Raw genomic sequence first — 22442 nt, forward strand, 5'->3', positions numbered from 1 at the left:
CTTAATCTTATGTATCCCTCATTATCCCTGATTACCACACAATCTGTAATTAGTGGGATTGCTCTGAGTAACAGACTAGACCTTCTGAAGCTGGGCCAAGTGAGCCATTGGTCAGGTCTCCACCTCCTCAGTTGTGCTTTGGTGAAATGATCACCAGCTACATCCCAGATGAGGGATTCATTTCCTCCCTGTTAGTCTGGGTAATCAGATGTTCTCCTAGAAATTGGATGAAGCAGTAAGATACATTGTATCTGTTCATCCTAACCATCTTCTCATCATTCTTCCCTATCTAGAATTTGCACCAAGGATTTTGACAGGAATTGTTTCTCTGTTGCTACTGAAATGGAATGCATCAGTGCAGCTCGTTGTCATGGGCATGATGGACATCCCAAGTGAAGTAGACAAAGCAGAATCAAACTAAACTACCTTAATTTACAGTAGCACTGTTGTTTGTCTTATGGAAAAGAATGTAATTACTTCATTTGTCTGTTGCTGTCTATTTCTCGCTTTAACTGGTGCCAAAATAATCAACATTCACATAATAGTTTGCTTTCTCTAAAGGTGATAGAGGCATCTGTACAAATGTGGAAGCAGAAGATTAAGTTCTATTATTCTTTCCTTTACTTTCACTTGTAACATGCTTTTGGGAAAATGGTATTACCCGTGTGCTTAGTGGCTTCATCCATAAGATCAATATCAAGATTTCTTTCCACAATGCTCTGAGGTTTCTGTAAGTCTCAGAATATAGTTATTATCATATTAGACTAAAAATGTTCTAATTTACCATTCTTTATTATTACTACAGTTCCTCCATCAGTAACAAACATTCTTGGTTTTCATCTCAGTAAAAATATTGGTTTGAACCTCATTGCATTCAATATGTATTAAATTTAAATAAAGCATTTAACATTTATTATAAAAATTGAAAAAGCTGTATTCTAGAATTTTAAAAAGGACAGTTGTTTAGGTTGGGGGGGCTTGTGGTTTGAGTTTTGGTTTTGTTTTCTGTAACTAGTGTTGAATTTAAAGATTAACAAAAAGATCTGCTGAGAAATTGCTTTTCCATTTGGATAACTAAGACTCCATCCTGGTGGAGTAAGAGTCAAATCTTAATTGTTCACAGAATAAATGTCCAAATAGTGCAAATTTGTGAAGGCAAGGCAGCCAAGGTCTGGTTGGTGTTCAGCCATAATTACATAATCTGAATTATAAGAAGAAAGAGATCCTCAGGTGAAGAAAAAACTGCAAGGGTTTGTCTTGGACTGGAAGTTCTGGATGGATTTATGAAAAGCTTGAGCCCATGAGCAGAGTTGTGTGTAGCTAATTGAGTTATACAGTCAGTGGGAAAAAAAAAAAGCTCCAAAAAAGGCTGATGTCACCACATCAGTTTTTATCATGGATATTTCCTAGTGGTCCATGTTGATTCACTTCATATTAGGAAGCTTCCTAAAGCAGCACACGGATCTTCTTCCCAATCAGATGTTTCAGTTATTGGGGAATTTTCCATCCTGCACATGTCCAGCCTTGTAAACATAAATATGGTATGAAGCCTCTTTACTTCAGAGCCAGTGCAGTCACTATGAGCTGTGAGTGCACAGGTATGACTGTGATTTCACATGCTTCTTCTTATTGTTGGACTTTAAATCAGCATTTGTATCAACGTAAAGAAAGATAAGAATAAAAGAAAATGAAATGTCAATGTTTTGTTGGAGGGTTTTTTTGCGTCACTGGTTGCTATTTTATAATTGAATTGCATTTTAAATTTTACATTGAAAATGTTCAGGCTGACACACAAGCACTACAATGCCTATTCCAATGGAAATTTGTATTTTTATCTCATTATAGGTCTAAAATTCAGAATTTTTATCACACTAGACATTTTTTACATTAGAAGCACCCACTCTAAATTCTAATCTCTTTTCTGATTCAGAGTAATGCCTATAGGAAATCTGTAATGTTTTTATATTACTGCAATTTGTTCTCAGAAAGTCTCAAATCTTGTTTTAAAAATGCAAGAATTGTGATTATATGAACAAATAAAGTCAGCATCCTATACAAGGCCAGACATAAGTAGTAATTCACCTTACCTTTAAGGCTTTCCACATTATCTCTTGGGTGTAGAAGTTCTGAGAGCCTAACTATTCTACATAAAGAGTCCTTACATCTGGAAATTGCCCACATTTTTTGGCAGAATGTGAATGAGATTATTCTGTGAGGAGCTGGACTCAATGAGTTTATGAGTCCCTTCCAAATTGAGATATTCTATGGTTCTGTGCCATCAGCAATATGGAAATACCTGCCTTTGAGTGTGAAAAACTTTGTGGGCTTTCTTTTGAAACAATGCAGTGTCATCTCACTGCTTGTATTTAAGTCTTGCACCAATTATTAGAATAACTTTAAGAGGAGTCGCCTTCCACAGGGGAATGCAAAAGGAAGAGAAATAACAAGTCTGCTGCCTCACTGCTGCACACAAAAGCAAACCTGGCCTGACAGTCAGGAGAGTGCTGAGCATTCTTTACTTCTCTGCAAATAACAGATGCTTCACTGTCTGTTCATTTTAGAAAATAATCCATTCAGCTCATAAATCAAGGGCTGAAATGTATTTAGAATAGTGGTAACAAAATCAGTCCCCTGCCATGAGGTCACTCTTCGGTGAGTCACCATCGAGTCTCAGAGACGTCATCCTGCTCTTCCCACCAGGTAATTATTGCAAACAGGAAAGGGGACCAATGGAATTGTAATTATCAGAGTTGGTGTATATATTGAGGAGGTTTTTAACTTATTTTGAGAGCTATCAAAGTGTATGAACTAAGATCACTAACCAAGTAGCATTGATAGTGATGTGCTAGGAGCATAACTGACTCTTTTTTCAAGTGTTTTTTTACTTCGTTATTCCCCAGTGACTGTGGCTCAAGATGAGTTTGATTGCGGAGAACAGATGACTCCCCGCATTTCTGACATTCAAGGGAGCCAACTGAGAGCCATAGGAATGTGAGATTATAACTGGCTGTTAGAGATTTAATACACAAAAAAGCCAGATATTTATAGATGCTAAGCCCTTTGTCCTTCCAGTACATCTCTGTAGCTATTGAAGGTATACAACATTATTTGTTTGTTAATTTAGGACTTATGTTCATATTATATTGTATATTTGAAGACCAGCCTCCATGTAGGATGTAATTTCATTCACTTGTTAATTAACTAACAAATATTTGCCTAGCATTATCAACTCTACAAAATGAGAGGAAAATAAGACAACAGACTGATTATTTAATATGCTTTGTATCAGAAAGGAGACATTTCCAATGCAAGAAGCCAAGTCCAACACTGAGAGTACCCAGTCTGAACACTTCATTATGCAAAAATCTGCAGCAGGTTTTTCATATGCAGTCCTTTAATGTGTACAAAATGCTCTTGGAAGGAAGAAATTAATTAGGTGTGTCCTTGATAAAGAACTGTCTCCAACATGAGGTTCAGAGTATTGCTTTCTTGAAAGGACCAGGCACATTTCAGACAAGTACACAGTATTTTGGACAAGGATTCTTCAGGAAGATTTTCAATAAATATTGGAATGCTTAGAAATGTTGTTTTGCAGGATATAAAATAGACAAGTACTCGCTGTAAGATTGGGATGCACAGGAGACTCAGGTAATTTTTGTTCATTGATCTTGTCATTGGTAGCAGTTACTGAGCTTCTGTATCTGGTACAGAATATAAGGAAGAGCATATCTTGGGGAAGGCTTATGAGAGATTTTCTTCAGAGAGATTTTCAGAGATTCAGTTGCCCTTGATCCTGGGCAGTGGAGTGGTTTTTCTAGCAGAAGTACAGGAGGCTGAGGCTCATCTTGAGTTTTAGAGCACAAAAGTGTGGCCAGAGCTTTCTTTGAGACCCAAGTCAGAATGACTCCTCTGAGTAAGCAGAGTTCATCATTCTAAAATTAATTAATCAAACTACCAGCCCTGGCTCCAAACTAGAATGATGCTCTTCCATCCAGGGCTCCCCTTTCAACACATTGCCATCCTAAATATCTCCTTTATCCTTTGTTGTCCTGCTGTTAATAGAAAGTGAGAAAATAATCTCTGATTGCGAACTAAACCAGAGAGAGAAAATAAAATTGATTCAAATCATTATACCTTCCACTGGACCCCTTTTCCTCCTTTTGTCTATTGTGTTTTGACCTACTACCAGATGCTTTAAGAATATTTTTCAATAGGCACTTTGTAGAGTGGGCTATCAACCTTTAATTATGTCAGAAGGAGACATCAAGGAAAGAATCAAAAGAAATGGTCAGAGTTGAAAGGCTAGAAAAGCAATGAACTTTAAATTGACAGGTAAAATTCACAGAGAACTATGTCACACCAGATTAAATATTCACAGGGCAGAAAAATTTCCCAGTAGATGACAGAGGATTATACATCACTTGCCACAGCTGCAGTAATTCAGGTTTTTATTAGAGCTTGATAACAAAAATATGCCTCTGCTCTAAAATCTTCCTCTGGCATTGAAATAATTTACCCTGAACTGTATATACAATGTATATACATCTGTATATACAATGACACCTTTTCACTGCATACCACTTCCCACCTAAAACTTGGGAAAAGTTTATCCTTTATCAGCTGGCTGTCTATTGGTGTTCTCTTATTTTCTTAAATCCTAAAAAGACATCTGGTTTACACCCTTTCTTTTATTTAAATTATTAAAATCATGCTGATTACATGTTAACTGCATGAATTATTCACATGATATTATTTTTAAGTCAGTTCTTTGAAATGTTTTGGTTTTCTGAAACTGTTTCAATGAACTCTTCATTCCCAGTTTCTTAATAGCTTGACAAACACATTCACTGAGCATGCAGTTAACAACTAGAAATGGTGTCTTGCAATTCCCAGTATTCAATAAAACCAAGTGATTCATATAATCAGAGAGGGACTTGATATTGGAATTTTACTCAATGATATATTCCTATTGAGTTCAGTATAGCTAAAGGCAGAATAGATTGGTAGCCTCTGAAGCTAGCAAGACTTTTTCAAAGGAACTGTCAAATTTTTTTAACCATACTGTTCCCTAAGCTGAAACTTGTAGGAAAAATGTTTTGACAAATTTCACAAAATAAATTTTCTGAGTTTTAAAATCATCAAAGCTCTTTATATTGGCATTTAGATTCTATTTCTTGGTTTAAAATTATTTTTATTTTTAATATTTTATTTATAAAGTTTGAAAACACGAATATCAGCTTTGAAATGTTTCTCATTAGTTGTATCCAGCTAAATATTTCACCTTAACCAAAAAGACAGTTTAGGGGTTACTTTTGCTTGAAAACTTACAATATTGTGCCTGGATTTGGAAGAGGAGATTTCAAATCCAAAATTATTATATGCCAGAAAAACATTTCCCTACATATCTCTAGTGGTTAGTGGTCTCTCTAGAGGACGGGAAAATACCAGTAATAAACAGTATTTTGAATATAGAAATAGTGACAAATCAGAATAAGTGACTTTAACTAAGGGTTGGAGAAGCTGATTTATAATTTAAACAGCGAATTCAGTAAGCTCTTTACTTACAAGGAACAGTTTGGCTATTGTGCCCTTTTCCAAAGGATGGATAAACAATCTGTGGGTTATGGATATTTTTCTTGCCAGCTGTTCTTTATTTATCATTGTCAGATTTCCTTGCTTGATAAAGAAAAATAGAATGGTTCATCCTATAATTCAGATGAAAGCACTAATTATGATGAAACAGCAATGCCCTTGGGGCAAGGGGGACAAAAAAACCCACAGAGACCTGTTTTATATAATACAATACAGCTTTCTTCCTACATCTTTCACTGAAGAAAGCTAAAACTACAGCTCCCTGAAGCTGGAATATCTGTAATTTCTGTCTGATGGGAAGTGTTCCACAGAACTGCAATTACAGATCAGGCATTACCAAGTTTGTTCTCCACAAAATTGTGCTTCAATTTTTTCTATTGTTCTAGAATACTGTTATTTCCTTTTACTGTCACTGTTCCATAAATTAGTGCTCGGGGAAGAATCTGTCCCTGACTAGGCAGATGCTGTTCTGCTTCAGTGGGGGAAAAGAATTTCCATCAGCAGAATCACCTGGAAAACTTTCATGTCTGTGCTTACCTTCAAGAATACAAGTCTGCTCACTCAAAACACAACAATCCTTCAATCGTTCTTGCTCCCAGGAGTATGTTTAGAAGACCTTGTTGAGCAGATATTGTGAAGGGCTTTGAGATAAACCAGCTCATGTTATCTCTTAGGCAGCTGGACTGATGGCTTGGGTCAGGTTTTTTAGGCTAAGGATGGAAACTTACTTGGGACTGCCTTCAGCTGCTGTGCAGAGACAGCTGGAAAAGGGCAGCCACTGTCACTAGAAAAGCCTCCACTGTTGTCTATGCCAGGGTGCTCAGAGTTGGCATAAAAGATGTTTTGTTGTTTTTTATCCTATATGGTGGGCATCACTGTGTTTGTGAGCTGCCTAGGTAGGTGAATTAGCTGTGCAGCACCAGCTCACAGACCAGCTTTGAGATGATGTTTGGTACAGCTCAGTGATTTCCTTCTGCTCTGTGTATGTCTCTGCTATGGAGCTTTAAAATTGCTAAGAATTAGTCCTCAAATTTGGTGCTTTCAGTATTTCATCTGTCAAAAGGTTTGTAAACTCCTTTGTGTGTTTGTCAGTGATGCTTTTACTGCAGGATCTGTTAATTGTCACAGAGAATACCTGATTTCTCTGCTTACTTGACTCTTTCTGTGAATGAGTCAGAAATAAGCATGCTAAATTCCATCTGTGCCTATGAGTAGATGAGTATAGATTTATCTGTGCATAGAATATATTTGGTTGATTTAATAATCAAAGGTAGCATAAAATTTGTTTGCTTAACCAAAGAGATGGCCAGTCTTCTGAAAATCATGATTAACATCAGCAATTTCTTGAATGAGATGCTGTTGTGTTTGAAAGGATAAATTGAGTACCATCCAGCACAGAGAAATTGTATCTGGTTTGCCACTGAAGTTTCTGACTAAAATCACAATAGAAACTCAAGTGAAACATTCCCAGCATTTATCTAAAACAGGAGACGTGACTGTCAGGATAGCTAGGGTATTTGGCTTTGTTCTCCTTATAATGCCAAAAAAGGAGGTTTAAGCCCCTGTCTATTTCTTCATTCAAATGCTCTCTTTCAATGTAGCATATTCCATTTCAAAACAGAACTTCAGTTTCATGTAGGTCTGATTATTACAATCTTTATGAGACAAAGTTTCAGAAGATCAGAAGTGCTCTGTCTAATTTTAAACCTATATTTAGGCTTTAAAATTATTTCTTTTCCCTGTGGCATGCCAGAGGGGGTACGTGTCTGCATACAATCCTGTCTGGGTGCTTAGTTTAATGTTTAAATCAACAGGGCAAGAGTTCACACCTGTAAAGGTGCAAACCATAGGAGATCAAGTCTTAGATGATCAAGGTAATTGTTCTTTATGCATCAATGTGCTCATCTGTTAATACACACTACTATTTTCTCTGCAAGGCAGATAAGTGGCAAGGAAAATGGTCTTGTGCTATAAATTCAGAGCTGGTTTACAGTTTTCAGAACTTGCTCTAGGGAAGATCTCTGTCAGATTAAAACAGTGCTGGAATTCACAAGGCAAAAAAAGTAATTTCTGATCTCTGCATGCTCTCTCTATAGTCTCAACAGTCAAATTCAACTCAGTGTAATTCGATTTGCAATTTTTCTGAGCAGGAAGTCATGAAGTACTTACAGTGTGACCAGATATGTATTAATTTACAATTGAGAATATTTACTTTTACTCCAGAACTTTGATTAAAAGGCCAAAGCATTTGTTCTACAAACTGATTTAGTGCAACAAAGGATGGAATCTATGCCATGGCTAATTTAATAATGAAAATGTAGCTGTTAAGTTCAGAGAAAGTAGTTATGTGCTTAAAATCATGTGGCTTTAAACATGTTGTTTTTCAAGGCTTGCATGTGTAATACTTACCTGAGTTCTCTTCAAATGGTCAAACTTGTAAGAGCATCAATTCTGACAGCATCAGTCTGGAGTTATTCTTAGCACTCAGGCATCTGCTCAGACTTCAGACTGCAGAAATTCTTCACTTACACTAAAATAATAACACTTACAATTGCAGCCTCATTGTTCCTTGACAGAAGCCCTTTGAAAATCTTGTCAGGAAGAACTCCTTTTATCTCAACAAAAACATAATGCTCAGGTTCCCTGCTCTTAACTCCAGGATGCTTTAGGAAGAATCTAGTCTTGTCCAATTGCAGTATCATTGACAAGTTAAAGCTTTTTTGTGCCTTCTAATGCTTTTAAAAGCAGCACAAACAATATTTGGCCATGTAGGACAAAACCTTCCCAACTGATTCTTGCCATTATATCTCTTCAGACTTGTAGAATTTGTCTAATAAAGATTGTTTCTATGTAAATCCAGAGTTCTGTTGGACACACAGAGTTGAAATGGAAAAGGCTTAAAATATTTTTCATAGCCTGGTTTGGTCTCATCCAGGCTTTGGGTGTAAAATAGAAACAAGCATTCTAAGGTGAAAATTTTAAGCCCTGCACCACTTGCTAACAGTGTGCTGGGCCATTGCAGTAGCCTCAAAGGACAGAAAAAATAGAAACAGTCTGTGGAGTAAAAAATACCTCCTTTTCTAGGAGCTGGATTCTCTGTCCCTGCACAGTGTCAGCTGGGCCTGATTTTCCTTCCTTTGTGATATCCTTAGCAACCACTGTCTTAGAGTGATCCATGTAAGAATAGACTAAATGACTGAATCAAGCATAAAGTTCACTTCTCTCACCATCAGAGGAGGAAAATACAGATATTCACTGCCACAAGCACCAATTTCCTGCACTCTTATGTTAGGTTACAGTTCAAGTGAGCAGTAGCTGATAGAGCTTGGAATGTACTCATTAGTATCAATGTTCAGACTTGAACATTTCCATGCTGCTTTTATCCCAAAGATTATTTGGCTGCAAACTGTCTTTTCATTTCCTTCTCATTTCTTTCTTTTTACTTGATTTTTCCTTTTACTTATGTTCTTCTATTACTCGTTCCTTTTATTCTCTCTTCCACCCCCTCTTTTTTTTTTTTTCACCCAAACTTAAAACCACTCTCGGCTTCTCTCAGGCAATTTGAGGTTGTTTTGTGCAGTATAATCTCTTCCCTTCATGTTCTTCCTGCAAATCCTAGCATACCTGGAGCTCACAGAACAAGCCCAGTCAGTATTCTTCTCTCCCCTCTTGTTCTGTGAGCCAGGCATTGCCATAATATTCACTTTCAATTTCGACAAGAGCTTGTTTGGATGCTGAAGAGCTCTAATGGCAGTGAGGAGTTGGGCCAAGTCTTTACCATGGTCAGGTCAATTAAGGTTTATTTGTACACATGAGCCCTAACAACTATATGGACAAATACTGTATTATTTGAAAGCATCAGAAAGCACAAAAAAGGCTTTCATTCATCAATAATACTGCAGCTGGACGATGCTAGATTCTTCTTAAGGCATCCTGAGGTTAACAGGATGGGAACATTTTTGTTGAGGTAAAAAGAGTTCTTCTGACAAGACTTTCAAAGGGTCTCTGTCAAGGAACAATGAGGCTGCCAAAGATACTGTTATTATTTTAGCATGAGCTAGGGACTTCTGAAGTCTGAGCAGATGCCTGACTGCTACAGTTGAAAAGGTTCCACTAAGCATTTGTAACACTAATGTGATATTAAACTATATAACATTATGCAAGAATTAAATATTTGAAGGATCATTTCCATGGAAAAAATAATTTGATTGTCTGATGTTTGTCTGTACATGCTGCAAAATTGGATAGTGTTATAAACTGAAAAATTAATTTAACATCAGTTTTATAGGGGGAGAGTAATTCTAAGGCAAAATAATAGAGAATAATTCTAAGGCTAATAGAAGAAAGAAATAGCCATTTCATGTAGACTCTGGGCCTGCAGATGTTCGAATGACTATTTAAATATCATCTGATAATCTTGGTGAAAAAATGCAGAAATTCTTCTCATTGCTTCTAGAAAATTTTTACAGGGCCTTTGTCTTCATATTGCTTTAATTTAAGCTTTATAGATGCCATGCCCTTCTAAACTTTCCCCATGCCCTTCTAAACTTCCTAGACAGATGAAATTAGCTATGTTTGGCTGTGGTAGCTGGAACATGCAAATTCTGCCCGGTCTGAAGATATCTGTTTCAGCCCCTTCCTAGCACATGCCTTAAGTCAATAATGCACGTTTTGCTGTTTATTTTATTCAGATTGCAAACAAAATATGACAACAGGTTTGTAGATATCAGGGAGATCCCAGCTAGAACATTCTCATTACTCTGATCTTTCTTCCTGTAGGAACTGACTTCATTTAGTGATACCAACAACTAATAATTGAATTGGGGAAGAAACAATTGCTGAAGATTTCTTCTTTCCTAGAAAATTCAAACTGAATTTGGTCAGAGAAAAATATTATATTGATTTGACCATGTTAACTTGCTGGTTTCTACATTGTTAGATGGTGAATGCAGAATCAACTGGTCATAATTTCCTTTGCCCATATCCTCTCTTCTGGAATGTGAAAAGACAAAGTCCAGCCCTAATTCTCAATTACCATGCAATTGGCTTGCTGGGATTTTTGAAAGTCATAATTCATCTTTCTTCTTTAGAATGATTTTCCTTACAAGTTCTGTAACATGGGGTCTTATTTCTTCAACAGAGACAGTAGAGTCCCACACCCTTACTACTTTCCCATTGGGGTCCACCAGGTATTTCCAGAAGTTCCAGGTTGGTTCTTCTCCTGTAGACTCTACAGGGACAAAAAACAAAAAAAAAAAAAAAAAAAAAAAAAAACAAAAAAAAAAAAAAAAAAATTAGAAAACTGCATTAGCCAATTCCTGACATTTCTTCATGTCAATTTGATGATTAACCTCACAGAGGAAGAAGGAATGTAAAATTAAGAGGAAGTTCAGACTGAATAAGATTAATTTTCTGACAGATAGCTGTAACTAGACAGTAGTCCCTTGGAGACCAATGGAAACAGGGAAGCTTGAGCCCAGAGAAAGCACAATAATCAGTGTTGAAGTGTGTGAGGGCATGTGTGTGTGGGGCTGTGCTATAGAGATGTACCTGATATAGCTGAACACTGATAGGAAAATGGAATTTGGCATGACAATATAGCTGTACCAGGACTGATTACTTGCTTATCCAGAATTTTGCCTCCAAAAGCAGCCAGTACCATGTGCTTCAGAAGATTGTTTCAAGAAATGCTACATGAAGAAATAACAAAGTAATTGTTCGTGGTTTCCACCTAATTGTTATCTACTACAGTTTTCCTTTTCCTGATCACATACCCTTTTATGAGTCACACTCTTAACCATTTACTCTTCTGATATGTGACTAACAAATTTTCCAGGACTTTCAAATAGACCAGGAACCTCATCCCCCTAAAAGCACAAGTACAGACACTACAAACAAATTAGCATCTTTTTTCCCACTGATTATACATTGGGAAAACCTCATAAGGAATCAGAAGTTATTTCAATGTATCATCAAGACACAGCCAGACCTACACTTTTAACTATGTTGTCATTGTGCTGAATGAAGACACAGCCTCCCCCTGCGGGCAGGTGAGCAGGGAAACACAAGTTTTGCAAGTTTCCTGGGACATGTCTGCAGGAACAACTCCTGGGCAAAACAGAGATGGAAGGATATGAAGAAGATTACAGGAAAGTTTGGCTAACAGACTGATCCATTCCAGACCTGGAAGGAGATGAGCTTGAGGTAGTCAAAAATAATATCCACACTCCTTTAAATTCAGTGGGATTTGGGAGAATACTGTGGTGCTGGAGAAAAGCAGCAGGGATATGGTCCTTGTAGAATGCAGCTCAGGTGATACTGTGTCACACTGGGCTTTACTATATTTCATTGCTGAAAGACATTTCCTTCACATTGGTTAAAGACTGACATTTTGATATAGCATTTAAATGGTATTTAGAGCATTTGTTCAGTGAAAGAAAAGTAGTGCCTTGATAAGGAATATCCTGCCTTGCTGGCAGGTAAGAACCAGAAAACCTCTTCAGGTACCAGTGCTGGCTATAAAGCAGATTGGAACTGGAGGAACTGCACAGTATGGCTGTTCCAGTGCTTGAGGAGGAAGGAAGGGAGTATTCAAGGACATTGTCTAGTGCCTGGTGACTTTTTGATTGTTGAAGTAAATTATGAGGTGCTTTGCTTCTACTGACCCCACAGCTCTTGAGACGAATCTTATAAATCCAACCTGCAGCACTTGTCTCACAGGAGGAGCACTTAGGAGGCTGCAAAGTGGAAGAAGGAAGGTCAGGGTGTTGTATGCATAGAGTATTTCATGGCCTGTATTCCATGTATTGATTTATTGGACCAGCTTTTACAGGACATCTGCTATTGATGTGCCTTCATCTCTGGACGTGTTTTTAGAAGGTAAGACAAAGGTGACAGAGAGAAATCCTGCCTTGTCCAGGAGGAGGAACTAGTGACTTCTGACCTCTTCAAGCCTGACAACTCTGTGAGCACAATCAGAAATCTCTTCTTTCTGTTGGATGGGATTTTGTGTCAGAGGACTTCTATGCAGGAGAAACAGCCCTCCAGCATCCCAGGTTACTCACCAATTAAGTACTTGAAGGCAGGAATTGCACCGGCTCCACTGACCGTGATTTTGCTGAACATGGGGAAGGAGGCACCGTAAGTCTTTCGAGCAAAGCTCTCAATTTCTTTGTTGGTGTCTGGTTCTTGCTGCCCAAACTGATTGCAGGGGAATGCCAGCACATTGAAATGGTATGGGCCCAGGTCTCTCTGCAGCTGCTGTAAGGCCTTGTAGTGGCTGTCTGTGTACCCACACTCACTTGCAACATTGACAACTAGAGATACCTGAAGAACAAGAGAGCACATTTAAAAATGTGTTACACATGTCAGTTTTCCAACAGGTAGGCTGACATGCAGACTATTTAAAAAAAAAAACTATGTCTAGGGAACTGTGGCTGAGCACATATTTGAAACTACATTGAGCTCTGTTCACAAAAGGAAGATTTAATATTCCTTTTAGGCAAGCATTAAGATAATCACCAACTGGTAAGCAATCTTAATCTTCAATTTACTGAGAATCTGTGCTTTTCCGTTCTGCCTTTTGGATAACTTTTAAGCATAATTAAGAAGTGACCATCCCACTAAGATATACCAAGTTTCATGAAAGAAACTTGCAAATCAATGTAAATTTTGCGGTTTATTTATCTGTTGTGAAGCATCTGCTCTGCAGCATGTTTCCTTGCTCAAAATTTAATGCCCCTGCAGAAGTAGCTGATCCATTTATCATTGCTAGTGTAGATGTCTTAACCTGGAAGTTAATAGAAGCAATTACAGGATTTGGGGTTGGTCTGTGCAGTGTGGGCTGTAAAAGTTCCCATCACTTCTAGAGTAAATCTACTCAGTTGTGACAAAATGACAACAGTTTTTGCACAAAGGTTTACTGCCTCAATTAGAGATACCAAGAAGTGAAGGCTGCCCACTATCCTTTGCAGTCATTCCTGCAGTGGATCATGTTCAGTGCTCTGTGTGTGCTGTGTCAGTCAGAGATGAGCAGCAGGCACGTGTCTGCCAGCACAGATCCAGCTGGGAGGAAGCTGTCACACACAGGTGAGCACCACAGGAACAACAGAATTTGCTGGGGATATCAAGTGACCTAACCATGAACTAACACATATTACAGTTTCTCAAAGCCTTGAAAATTTTTTCATTGGTTTTTGAGATATTTTATCCTTAAATAACTTTTATAATTTTAGACTTATAGTTTTCTTATTCTCACAAATTTTGTGTGAGTTGCCACTGATTCTACATAAATTGAGTCCATTCCAATACTTTTATACAGAAGTATTTAAGGAAATAGGATGTGTGAAATGAATTATATTTAGCCAAAAATAAGTAGCTACATGTGCATAGTGTTTTTAAAGCCAGAAAACTAACTGGCATATAAAGGTACATATCTGGGTAATATATGGGATCAGAAAATGAAATGTGTAGAAGAGGTAGGAAGGAGCAAAGAAAAAGCTAAGGGGATGTTGGTATTTGTAATTCCTTACATTAAACATTAGCACTTACTTTGTGTGTTTTCTACTTTGTGTAACTCTATGGCTATCAAAGAATCACAGAATATCCTGAGTTGGAAGGACCCATGAGGATCATTAAAGTCCAGCTACTGAATTTAAAGTGGATTTGGAGTGATACTGTTTTCCTGGGAAGACAGGAAATCTTTCTAAACTCAGGTTGGTGTAATGTTCTTTGTGGTGCAGTATGTCGACAGGATACAATCTAAACAACCCCTGTACACTTGTATGTGAACTACAACCTGCAGCCATCTCACCTCCAAATCATCACTTTCATTCAGACAACACTTACAACCTCTGTCTGAAATTTTAAATTTAGTCTCCTAAAACATCCAAAGTTATGGCACATAATTAGACTTTTTTTTTCAGAGAAGAGGTAATAATTTTATGATGCATTCCCGTTGCAGACTCTCAGCATTTGAAACAGAATTAGTATGTTGGACATAAAAAATAACTGTTGGCAGTTCTGTTCTTTTCACATAATCTGATTTATCAAGCATATGATAACTGTAGTTTAGTATGAAGTAAAGATAAATTGTATCACTAAGAGCTGAAGTCACATGTAGTTCTTCCATATAAATTTTTAGAAGCTTTTTAAAATATAGTTTAAGCCTTGGAATTTTCATGATGCAGAACTATTCTTACATCTTACTGAATTCACCTCTATTGGTTCCTTCTCTCAAATAGAAGGGTAATGTAAGAATTTGTCATTGGAGGATTGGGGGGAATAATGTCATGTAGGCATTGTGTTCATATTAAAACAGATATGAAAGATGAATTGCCAGTGAAAACAATCAAGATTTTACAACTTTTACTTGATTTTAAGTAAAACAAAGGCTTGAAAGAATTCACTCAAAAAGAAACAAATATTTTAATTTAAAAGTAATTTAAAGCCAGTGGTTACTTGGCATGGCGGTGAAAGGCTTGAGAGCTCACAGTGATAACAGTGCAAACTTCCAAACATATTCCCCCCAAACAAATGGAAGCTACACTCAGCACTTCTTGGGATGGCAGACACATTATGTTTCTCTTTTTCCCTTAGAAAAATGCATTCTCTGTAACTGAATTCTCCATTACTGAACTCCATAATTTAATAGTGCAAACCTCTTAAAAGTATAACTAACATATATAATGAAAACTTGTGTGATCTATTAGTATTTCTCAATGAATGTTTAAAATAATTCTTTAAAAATCTTTCCTGAGTTATATTTCAGATGTCTGATATTAGAAATAATTTCATGTGCTGAGTTTTTTGGTCTGTATTTTTTTTTAAATAAATAACTCACTCATTTTGCTTTCATGTAGAGGCTGCACTTTGACTTCTTACAACTATTAATGATTTAAATTAAGTTCAATATGCCTGACTTTAGGCTCTGACAGTGCAAGTCAAGCACACCACCTAGTGTGCAGTGCAAACAGTTCAATGGACCTCACAAAAATGATTTCATTTCAGCTGAATTATTTATCAGCTGTTGTCTGACCTCTTAAAACTATCATTCCCTTTGCTTAGAAAACCCATGCATTCTAGTAGTGAACTCAATTATTTAACACTGCAAAAACTCTTCTTGCTTCCCACCAGAGTGCCCCCTTTAGGGAAAAATCCTGGGACAGATTTAGGAATCTGTCTCAGCTTCAAGTCGGCAGAGACAGCAGATACTTGGGTTTTTAGATCCAGAAATTCTTAATTGCCTCCATGTGACTGATGGAAGAACCAGCCACAAGTGTCAGATGGCACCAACTCACTGAGCTGTCACCTTCATGGAACAAGTAGCAATATTTGTGCAGCAATTCAGTGCCTGTGCATTTATCCACACTCAGCAATGCCATATTCTTGGATTGCAGCGAGCCCGGGTCCAAAGCGCCTAGCAATACTTTCAATGATAATATTTAGTTAAAAATAGTACTTCAATTGTTATAGTGCCTAATGCTTTTCCATGATTATAGTACCTATGGTTCAAGATTTTCAAAGGCACTGCACTGACACTGTTTAATTCCACCCCAGCACACTCTACTGAGCTGGGTGGTGGATTGGTACCATCACATCAAGACAGGCACAAACACAGCAGGGAACAGTTGATGTTTGGGAGTTCTGACTCCCAAATAGGTACTATTTTTGGTAAGAATACTGCCTGTTACAGCCTAGCAGATACAGATCATATAATAAAAGATAAGATTATTGAATTAAATTAGACAGAAAACTAATCTTGTTTGGATCCTCTTGATTCTTGGCCAGCCATAATCGCTGTCCTTCTTTTTTAATATAGATGAGTGATGGGTCAACATTTTATGGCAGTGTGGAAAAACCACAGAAGGATGGCCTCCACAACACAGGGAACCAGACAGTTTTTTGATCTATTTCAGTTGTGGAACTCTTTTCTCAGTGGTAATAGTCGTCCCTTTCTTTACTATATAACAGAGGGTAATTGTGGTTCATACCAAGATACACTCAAACAGAAAGTGAGTTAATATCAATCAGTCTTTTTTTTTTCTTTCTATGAAAAAATTTTTTCAATGATCTGAATAGACACCAGTTTATGTTAATAATGATTTATTGAAGAATGATCCTGTCAGTCATGAATTGCACTGATTGTTTATACTTTGCACGCCTCTTGTGGTTTTAGAATTAGCAGACTTTATTAATTTTTTTAGAGTCTGGAAGCCTTTGCATTTTTTCAGTTCCTAGTAAGTTTCTTGACTAGCAATTAAGTAGTTATTTAAATAAATTAGCTGAGTGACTGAATTGAAGAAAATGTCTTCTCTACATCTGCCAGAAAGCTTAAGGCTGGTAATAGCTGTTTTAGCAATTAACAGACTATTGTTCCAGGAGCTAACGAGTGACTCACTTTCCTTAAAACACCACCAGCACACACATAGTACTTCAATAATATTTGCTTTCTTTTAATAGCTTTAAAATATTATGATAAACCTACTCCTTAACATTACTTATCTAACTGCAGATCTAAGCAAGTTTATTTTAAGAAATAAATGGGAGTTTTAATTAACCTTTTTCTATCTTGATACTGAGTTCTGACAACATGACAGAAAGGGATGTGTTTTATTGCTGTAATTTTCTTTAAAATTGTGCACATACATTAGCAAAGGACAAGTAGCCTGAACATTAATGAGATCTCTGAACGCAAATCTATCTTTTATTCCACACAGAAGCTGAATGTCACTTTTTTGGAATAAACTATTCCATGTGGCCTAGCAGAGATCAAAGAATAGCATTCATCAATGCTCTTATCTTTCCCAGATACAGCTCTAGAGCTCCCCTTCCTGAAACCAGCCATACCTCGAGGGTGGCCTGAAACCACAGCACTGGATACAGCACACACCCTGAACCTGCCAGCTCATGAGATTCCAGATCAGGCTCTGCAGCTTGTTCCAGAGGGGATCAACACCCCCAGCCTCTGCTGAGTGGCTGTAAGGAATTCTTCCAAGTTCTCCCTTAACTCCTTTCCATGTGGATTCTGGCCCTGAGACAGAGGTGGTATTTGCTTATTCAGATTAGCAGATCATATGTAGACAAAACATGCCCCAGTAACAGGATTTATTGACAGGGCCTTTGGAAGGAGCTCATTTAAAAAGCACAAATATTGCTCAATATTAAATAGCTTCCATGTTTTTCTCCAACATAGATATTTGAGTGGGCATGGGACCAGTTCTGCTGTATCTCAGTTGTGAATGGAGGCAGATGAGGACTCTGACCAGAGAGGATTTAGACTTCTCATTTGGTCCAAATCATCTCTTTCTGCTGAGGTAAGAAAATGTGCATCTCCCTGTACAGCTTCTCTGCCTCCCTGCCAATGTTTTAGTGACCTGCTTCTGTGGACCACTGAGCTCAGACATCTGAGGAGGGGAAAAAGGAAGGTGTAAATACAAAGCTGGAGTAAAAGGGTGAAAATGAGAAGTCGTGCTGCCATTTTGGGCAGCAGTGAATCTATTGGACTGCCTGACTGTAGCACAGATGTGTCACTTGAGTGCTAAAAGTGGCACTTGTGGGATTTATGTTGATTTTAGCTTCTATAATTTGTGAAAGAGACTATAAGAACTTATGGCATTAAGCATAATGAGTATGCTAAGTTCTCTTTTCACTCTTCCATAGGTACCAACCATCTTTTCTAGATGACCAAACCACTAATAAAATAAAATTAAATAAAATCAGATTATAGTCAAGGACGTTGTTTTAAAATGGCATGGAAAACTATGCCTAGAAATACTTAATGTAATATGTAAATACAATTTAGAAGACATCATAAAAGCATATGTATCTAGTGCCCTTCTTCATATTGTAGTCACACTAAAAAGCCAGAGAGGAATCTGCATGATGTTACACTTTCACTATACTCTGATACTTTGTAATGTCTCATGTTTTTTACTAACTACAGTGAAATGTTAACGCCATTAGCCACGGATCAAATCCTTTTTTTTTTTTTTTTTTTTTTTTTTTTTCCCTTAATGTAGCTCATTAAAAAGGAATGGGATTTAGGGTAAGAATAACACACAAGAAGTCATGCAGTTAAAAGGGCGAAATAAGCTACAAAACTAAGTTACACAAAGACACAAATCTCCTGAATAGGCAGAATCCAGAGCAATCCGTCCTGCTGCAAGAACCGGCGGGAGGGCAGCGTTCCCTGCCTGCCACGTCTACAGGCGGCTGCAGCGGGAGAAGACGCGGACACACACGGGGGTTAGACTGCAAACGCTTTATTGAAGAGGAGCCCGTGTTAGCCAGAGGTGTTCGCCCAAGGGCAGAGGCACAGAGTGAGCAGCCCGGGTGCGCCCCGAGGCTCCGAGCCCTGTCCCCCGCGCTCGCCCCGCGGACATGCAAAGGGCTGCCTGTTAGTGAGCCCGGGCGGGAGCCGCCCCTCCCCGCCGCACTTACCGAGCCCCTGTACTTCTCCAGAGACACAAGCTTGCCCCTGATGTTTACAACTTTAAAAGTGTAAAAATCAGGCTCCTTCTGCCGCGTAGCGGAAAAGGCTAAAAGCAGGAGCGCCGCGATTGCGAGGAGCATGGCTAGAGGGATGAGGAGGACTTTGGGGAAGGAGGAGGCAGGCTGGTGCTCCACACTGCCCTCCGGGTCCAGCATGCTGCACGGCCGCCGCGCTCTGCCCGGCCCCGGCCCGGCCGCGCTGCCGCAAACGCCTCACTACTGCTGCTGCTGCTGCTGCTGCTGCTGCTGCTGCTGCTGCTGCTGCAAACGGGCCTTTTGCGGCACCCGCAGCTCTGCCCGCTCCGCACTTCGCTGGGATGGCTCCCCGGAGGATGCACACGCTCTCAAACACAGCGTTTCGCCCTGGAAATAGTGCGCTGAATGGTTGTGGGTTTAAAGCGCTAAGTTGGTTCAGTCTCGTGGGATGCCAGGCACAGAATCGCAGAATATTCTGGGTTGGAAGGCACCCACAAGGATCACTGAGTCCAACTCTTAAGCAATAGCCCATACAGGGATCAAAGTGATGATCTTAGTGTTATTAAAGATCCTAGTTTAACTATGATTATGATTTTTGAAGGGTTTGCAAAGGCCCTTCTCTTATGTACTGACTATAGCATGTAGTGACTACAGTGTAATGTCAAAGGACAGCAGTGGCTTGGTTGCTACTGGTTACTGAGGCGAGTGCTCCGAACAAGAGTCACAGCACACAGCCAGCAAAACCCAAGAATCACCAACACACCACATAAAACAGCCTCAGCAGCCAGGCCTGCAGGAAATTCAGCTCTGCATGCACCTGGCTGGTGAGAAGTAAATGGCCAGACCACTGGTTTCACTGTGTGAGATGGGAGAAACCAGACTACAGGAGGGTTTTCAAGCAAGAAAGAGCCATAAAGCATCAGGAGCTGAGTTTGGTATCAAAGTGTTCAGACATTCAGAGCCAAAGCACTGCCTCAGTGCACTGATGTCATTCTTGGGTTGTCTGCAAAAAAATGCCATTTGTAGAGTTTGCTACTCTGCCTGCTGGAAGAAAAGATTTGTACTTAAAAAGTAACAACAATAGAAAGCTTTTGATGGTCATTGATTTCTTCTTGGACCAAGAAACTGGTCAGCCATGGATGGCTAAGACTCTGATAGTTCTTGGCAAAGAAAAAGAAAATGCAGGGATTTACAGAAAACAATTAAGTGGCTCCAAGGCATATTGGAAATTTGTCTTTTGAAGAGCAAATTACATTTTGTAACTCACTTTGTGTTTGTTTCTTTTTTTAAAAGAACTGAATTTTGGTAGATCTTTGACATTTTGATTAAATTTGCTTAGGTAATTCAAGCATGACTGGCATTACTGCAAGGGAAGAAGCCATATATAGCTAGTTGAAAAACTTACAGTTCTTAAGCGCTTCAGATTTTTCACATTTTTTATGTATTTCAGTTTAGGTAGACACCCAATATCAAGAAATAATATACTACAAAAATATATAGATGAATAGATGGAGAATATTCTGCCATGCTGTCTACAGGAAAGATATATTGTGATGAGAATGTGAAGTTCTTTACAGATAAATGCTATTTTCCTGGATACTTTCCTGGCTGTAGTATTGATGTATCAATATTGGTAGTGTTGACCAAAATGACAGTCAAGTATGATTTCCTCATTTTATAAATAAATTATCTAAGAAGCTTTATAGTTTCTTCAGACCCATCTGGAGAAAGAGAACAGGGCTTTATTATGGTATATCCATTTTAAAATACTTTTAAAAGTTAGTAAATTCTAAAAATAATCTTAAAAAATAATTCCATTGATGATCAGCATAAGCATTTTTTTCTCAGAAAATTAAAACCAAATCTACCACACATATTTACATTTTTAAGGAATAATATATTAGTTGCTTGGGTATAGAACTAAAAATGAGGTGTCACACTGCAACATAAGAAGCAAGTTTTGTTCTAGAAAGAGACTTCATAAAATCTACTTCCTACAGCTTTATGATTATCATCTCTGATTTCTAGATAAAACTTGGTGGCTTTCAGAGTCATGTTTTCTCCTACAAACTGAGCCCAGAATCTGAAAGTTTCTGATCACTGGCACTGAATTGGGAACGTGTTAAGGAATGGCCCGCTGGCAGTAGAACTCTGCTTCCTCTTTTAGTGCCATGTTTCTATATTGCTCCCTGCAATAAAACATTCTTTAACATCAGCAAAGGAGGCTTTGTTCCTGAACACAGAGAAAGAGACTATGTCAAAGACTGCTGGCTTTATATTGGTGCAAGTTTTCAGAGCCAAACTGCACTACCAGTTCATATTAAAGTCTATCGAACTATTTGAAGGAAATGTGCCAGTCAGGTTTGCAAACTGGTGTGTGTTTGCTCACTAGCATGTCCCAATGTTGATCTAAGAGGACTGTATCCAGCAGCAAGTATAATCTAGTTACTTCTGCAATTTACTCTTTGGCCTACTAAACCTAATAAAAATCTTTGTCAAATAGATTGGAATAGGCTGGAAACACCACCCAGTTAACCTCAGCTGCCCTCACTGCAGCGTTGCTGATTCTGTCCCTTCTGCCCTGAACTGGCCCATGTCCCTAAAGGTGAGTTCCACGAGCAATACCCTGAACTACCCAGTCCTAATTTTGTAAAGTGTGAACGTCAAGTGAACCAAAAAAAAAAAAAGAGGTTACGTCTAAGGATTGTGCTGACTTCACAAATATTCAGAAGTATGTCTTGTCAGTATTTATAGTATCCTGTATTACAGATTTTGCAACTTTCTTTGCCTACACAGATTCCCTGAGGTAGTGTTTCCAGCACTACCATTCATATTACTTTTAATAGTTTCCTTTGAACCCCTTTCATAGTTCAACACTTAATCTTTTACGTGCCCTGTTTTCCTGGAAAGGCCTCCTTAGCCTGGGCTAGGAAGTGCCAACAACACAACATTTCACTGCCAAAAAGGGGTAGCACTGGATCACAGAGGGATTTGCCTCAGACAAGCACTTGCCAGTGCCTTTAGGTCACCGTCCAGCCCTGCCAAGAGCCGGCAGGCTGGCTCTTCTCCCCCGAGACCTGCGGATCTGCCAGCAGACAGCGCCGGCCAAGCCACTGTCCCTGCCTGCTGCCGGGGCCAAGGTCAGGGAGCCCGGAGTCATGTCCCCGGGTCCCCGGAGCGCACCTGCCCTTCTCCACCGAGCACAGGAGGAGGGGGAGAGGCCCTGGGGGAGCGGGGATCAAGGCCCGGGCTCCAGCGAGCCCTGACTGGCTCCACAGGGCCCGGGGACAGATCCCTGAGCGCTGCCTCCACAGGGCCCGGGGACAGATCCCTGAGCGCTGCCTCCACAGGGCCCGGGGACAGATCCCTGAGCGCTGCCTCCA

General features: G+C 38.8%; 1 protein-coding gene across 1 annotated transcript; it reads right to left on the bottom strand.

Moving 5' to 3' along the window:
- Positions 1-10267: 10267 nt before the first annotated feature.
- GPX7 (glutathione peroxidase 7) lies at positions 10268-19262 on the bottom strand. The gene is made up of 3 exons (XM_083867843.1): positions 19033-19262; positions 12657-12918; positions 10268-10822 (listed from the first exon to the last, which is right to left on the bottom strand). The coding sequence occupies exons 1-3, from the start codon at positions 19237-19239 to the stop codon at positions 10659-10661; spliced, it is 633 nt and encodes a 210-aa protein (XP_083723969.1). The 5' UTR covers positions 19240-19262; the 3' UTR covers positions 10268-10658.
- Between the last annotated feature and the right edge of the window lie 3180 nt (positions 19263-22442).

This window comes from Zosterops lateralis, assembly GCF_965231275.1.
Source record: "Zosterops lateralis genome assembly, chromosome: 9".
NCBI classification, from domain to species: Eukaryota; Metazoa; Chordata; class Aves; order Passeriformes; family Zosteropidae; genus Zosterops; species Zosterops lateralis.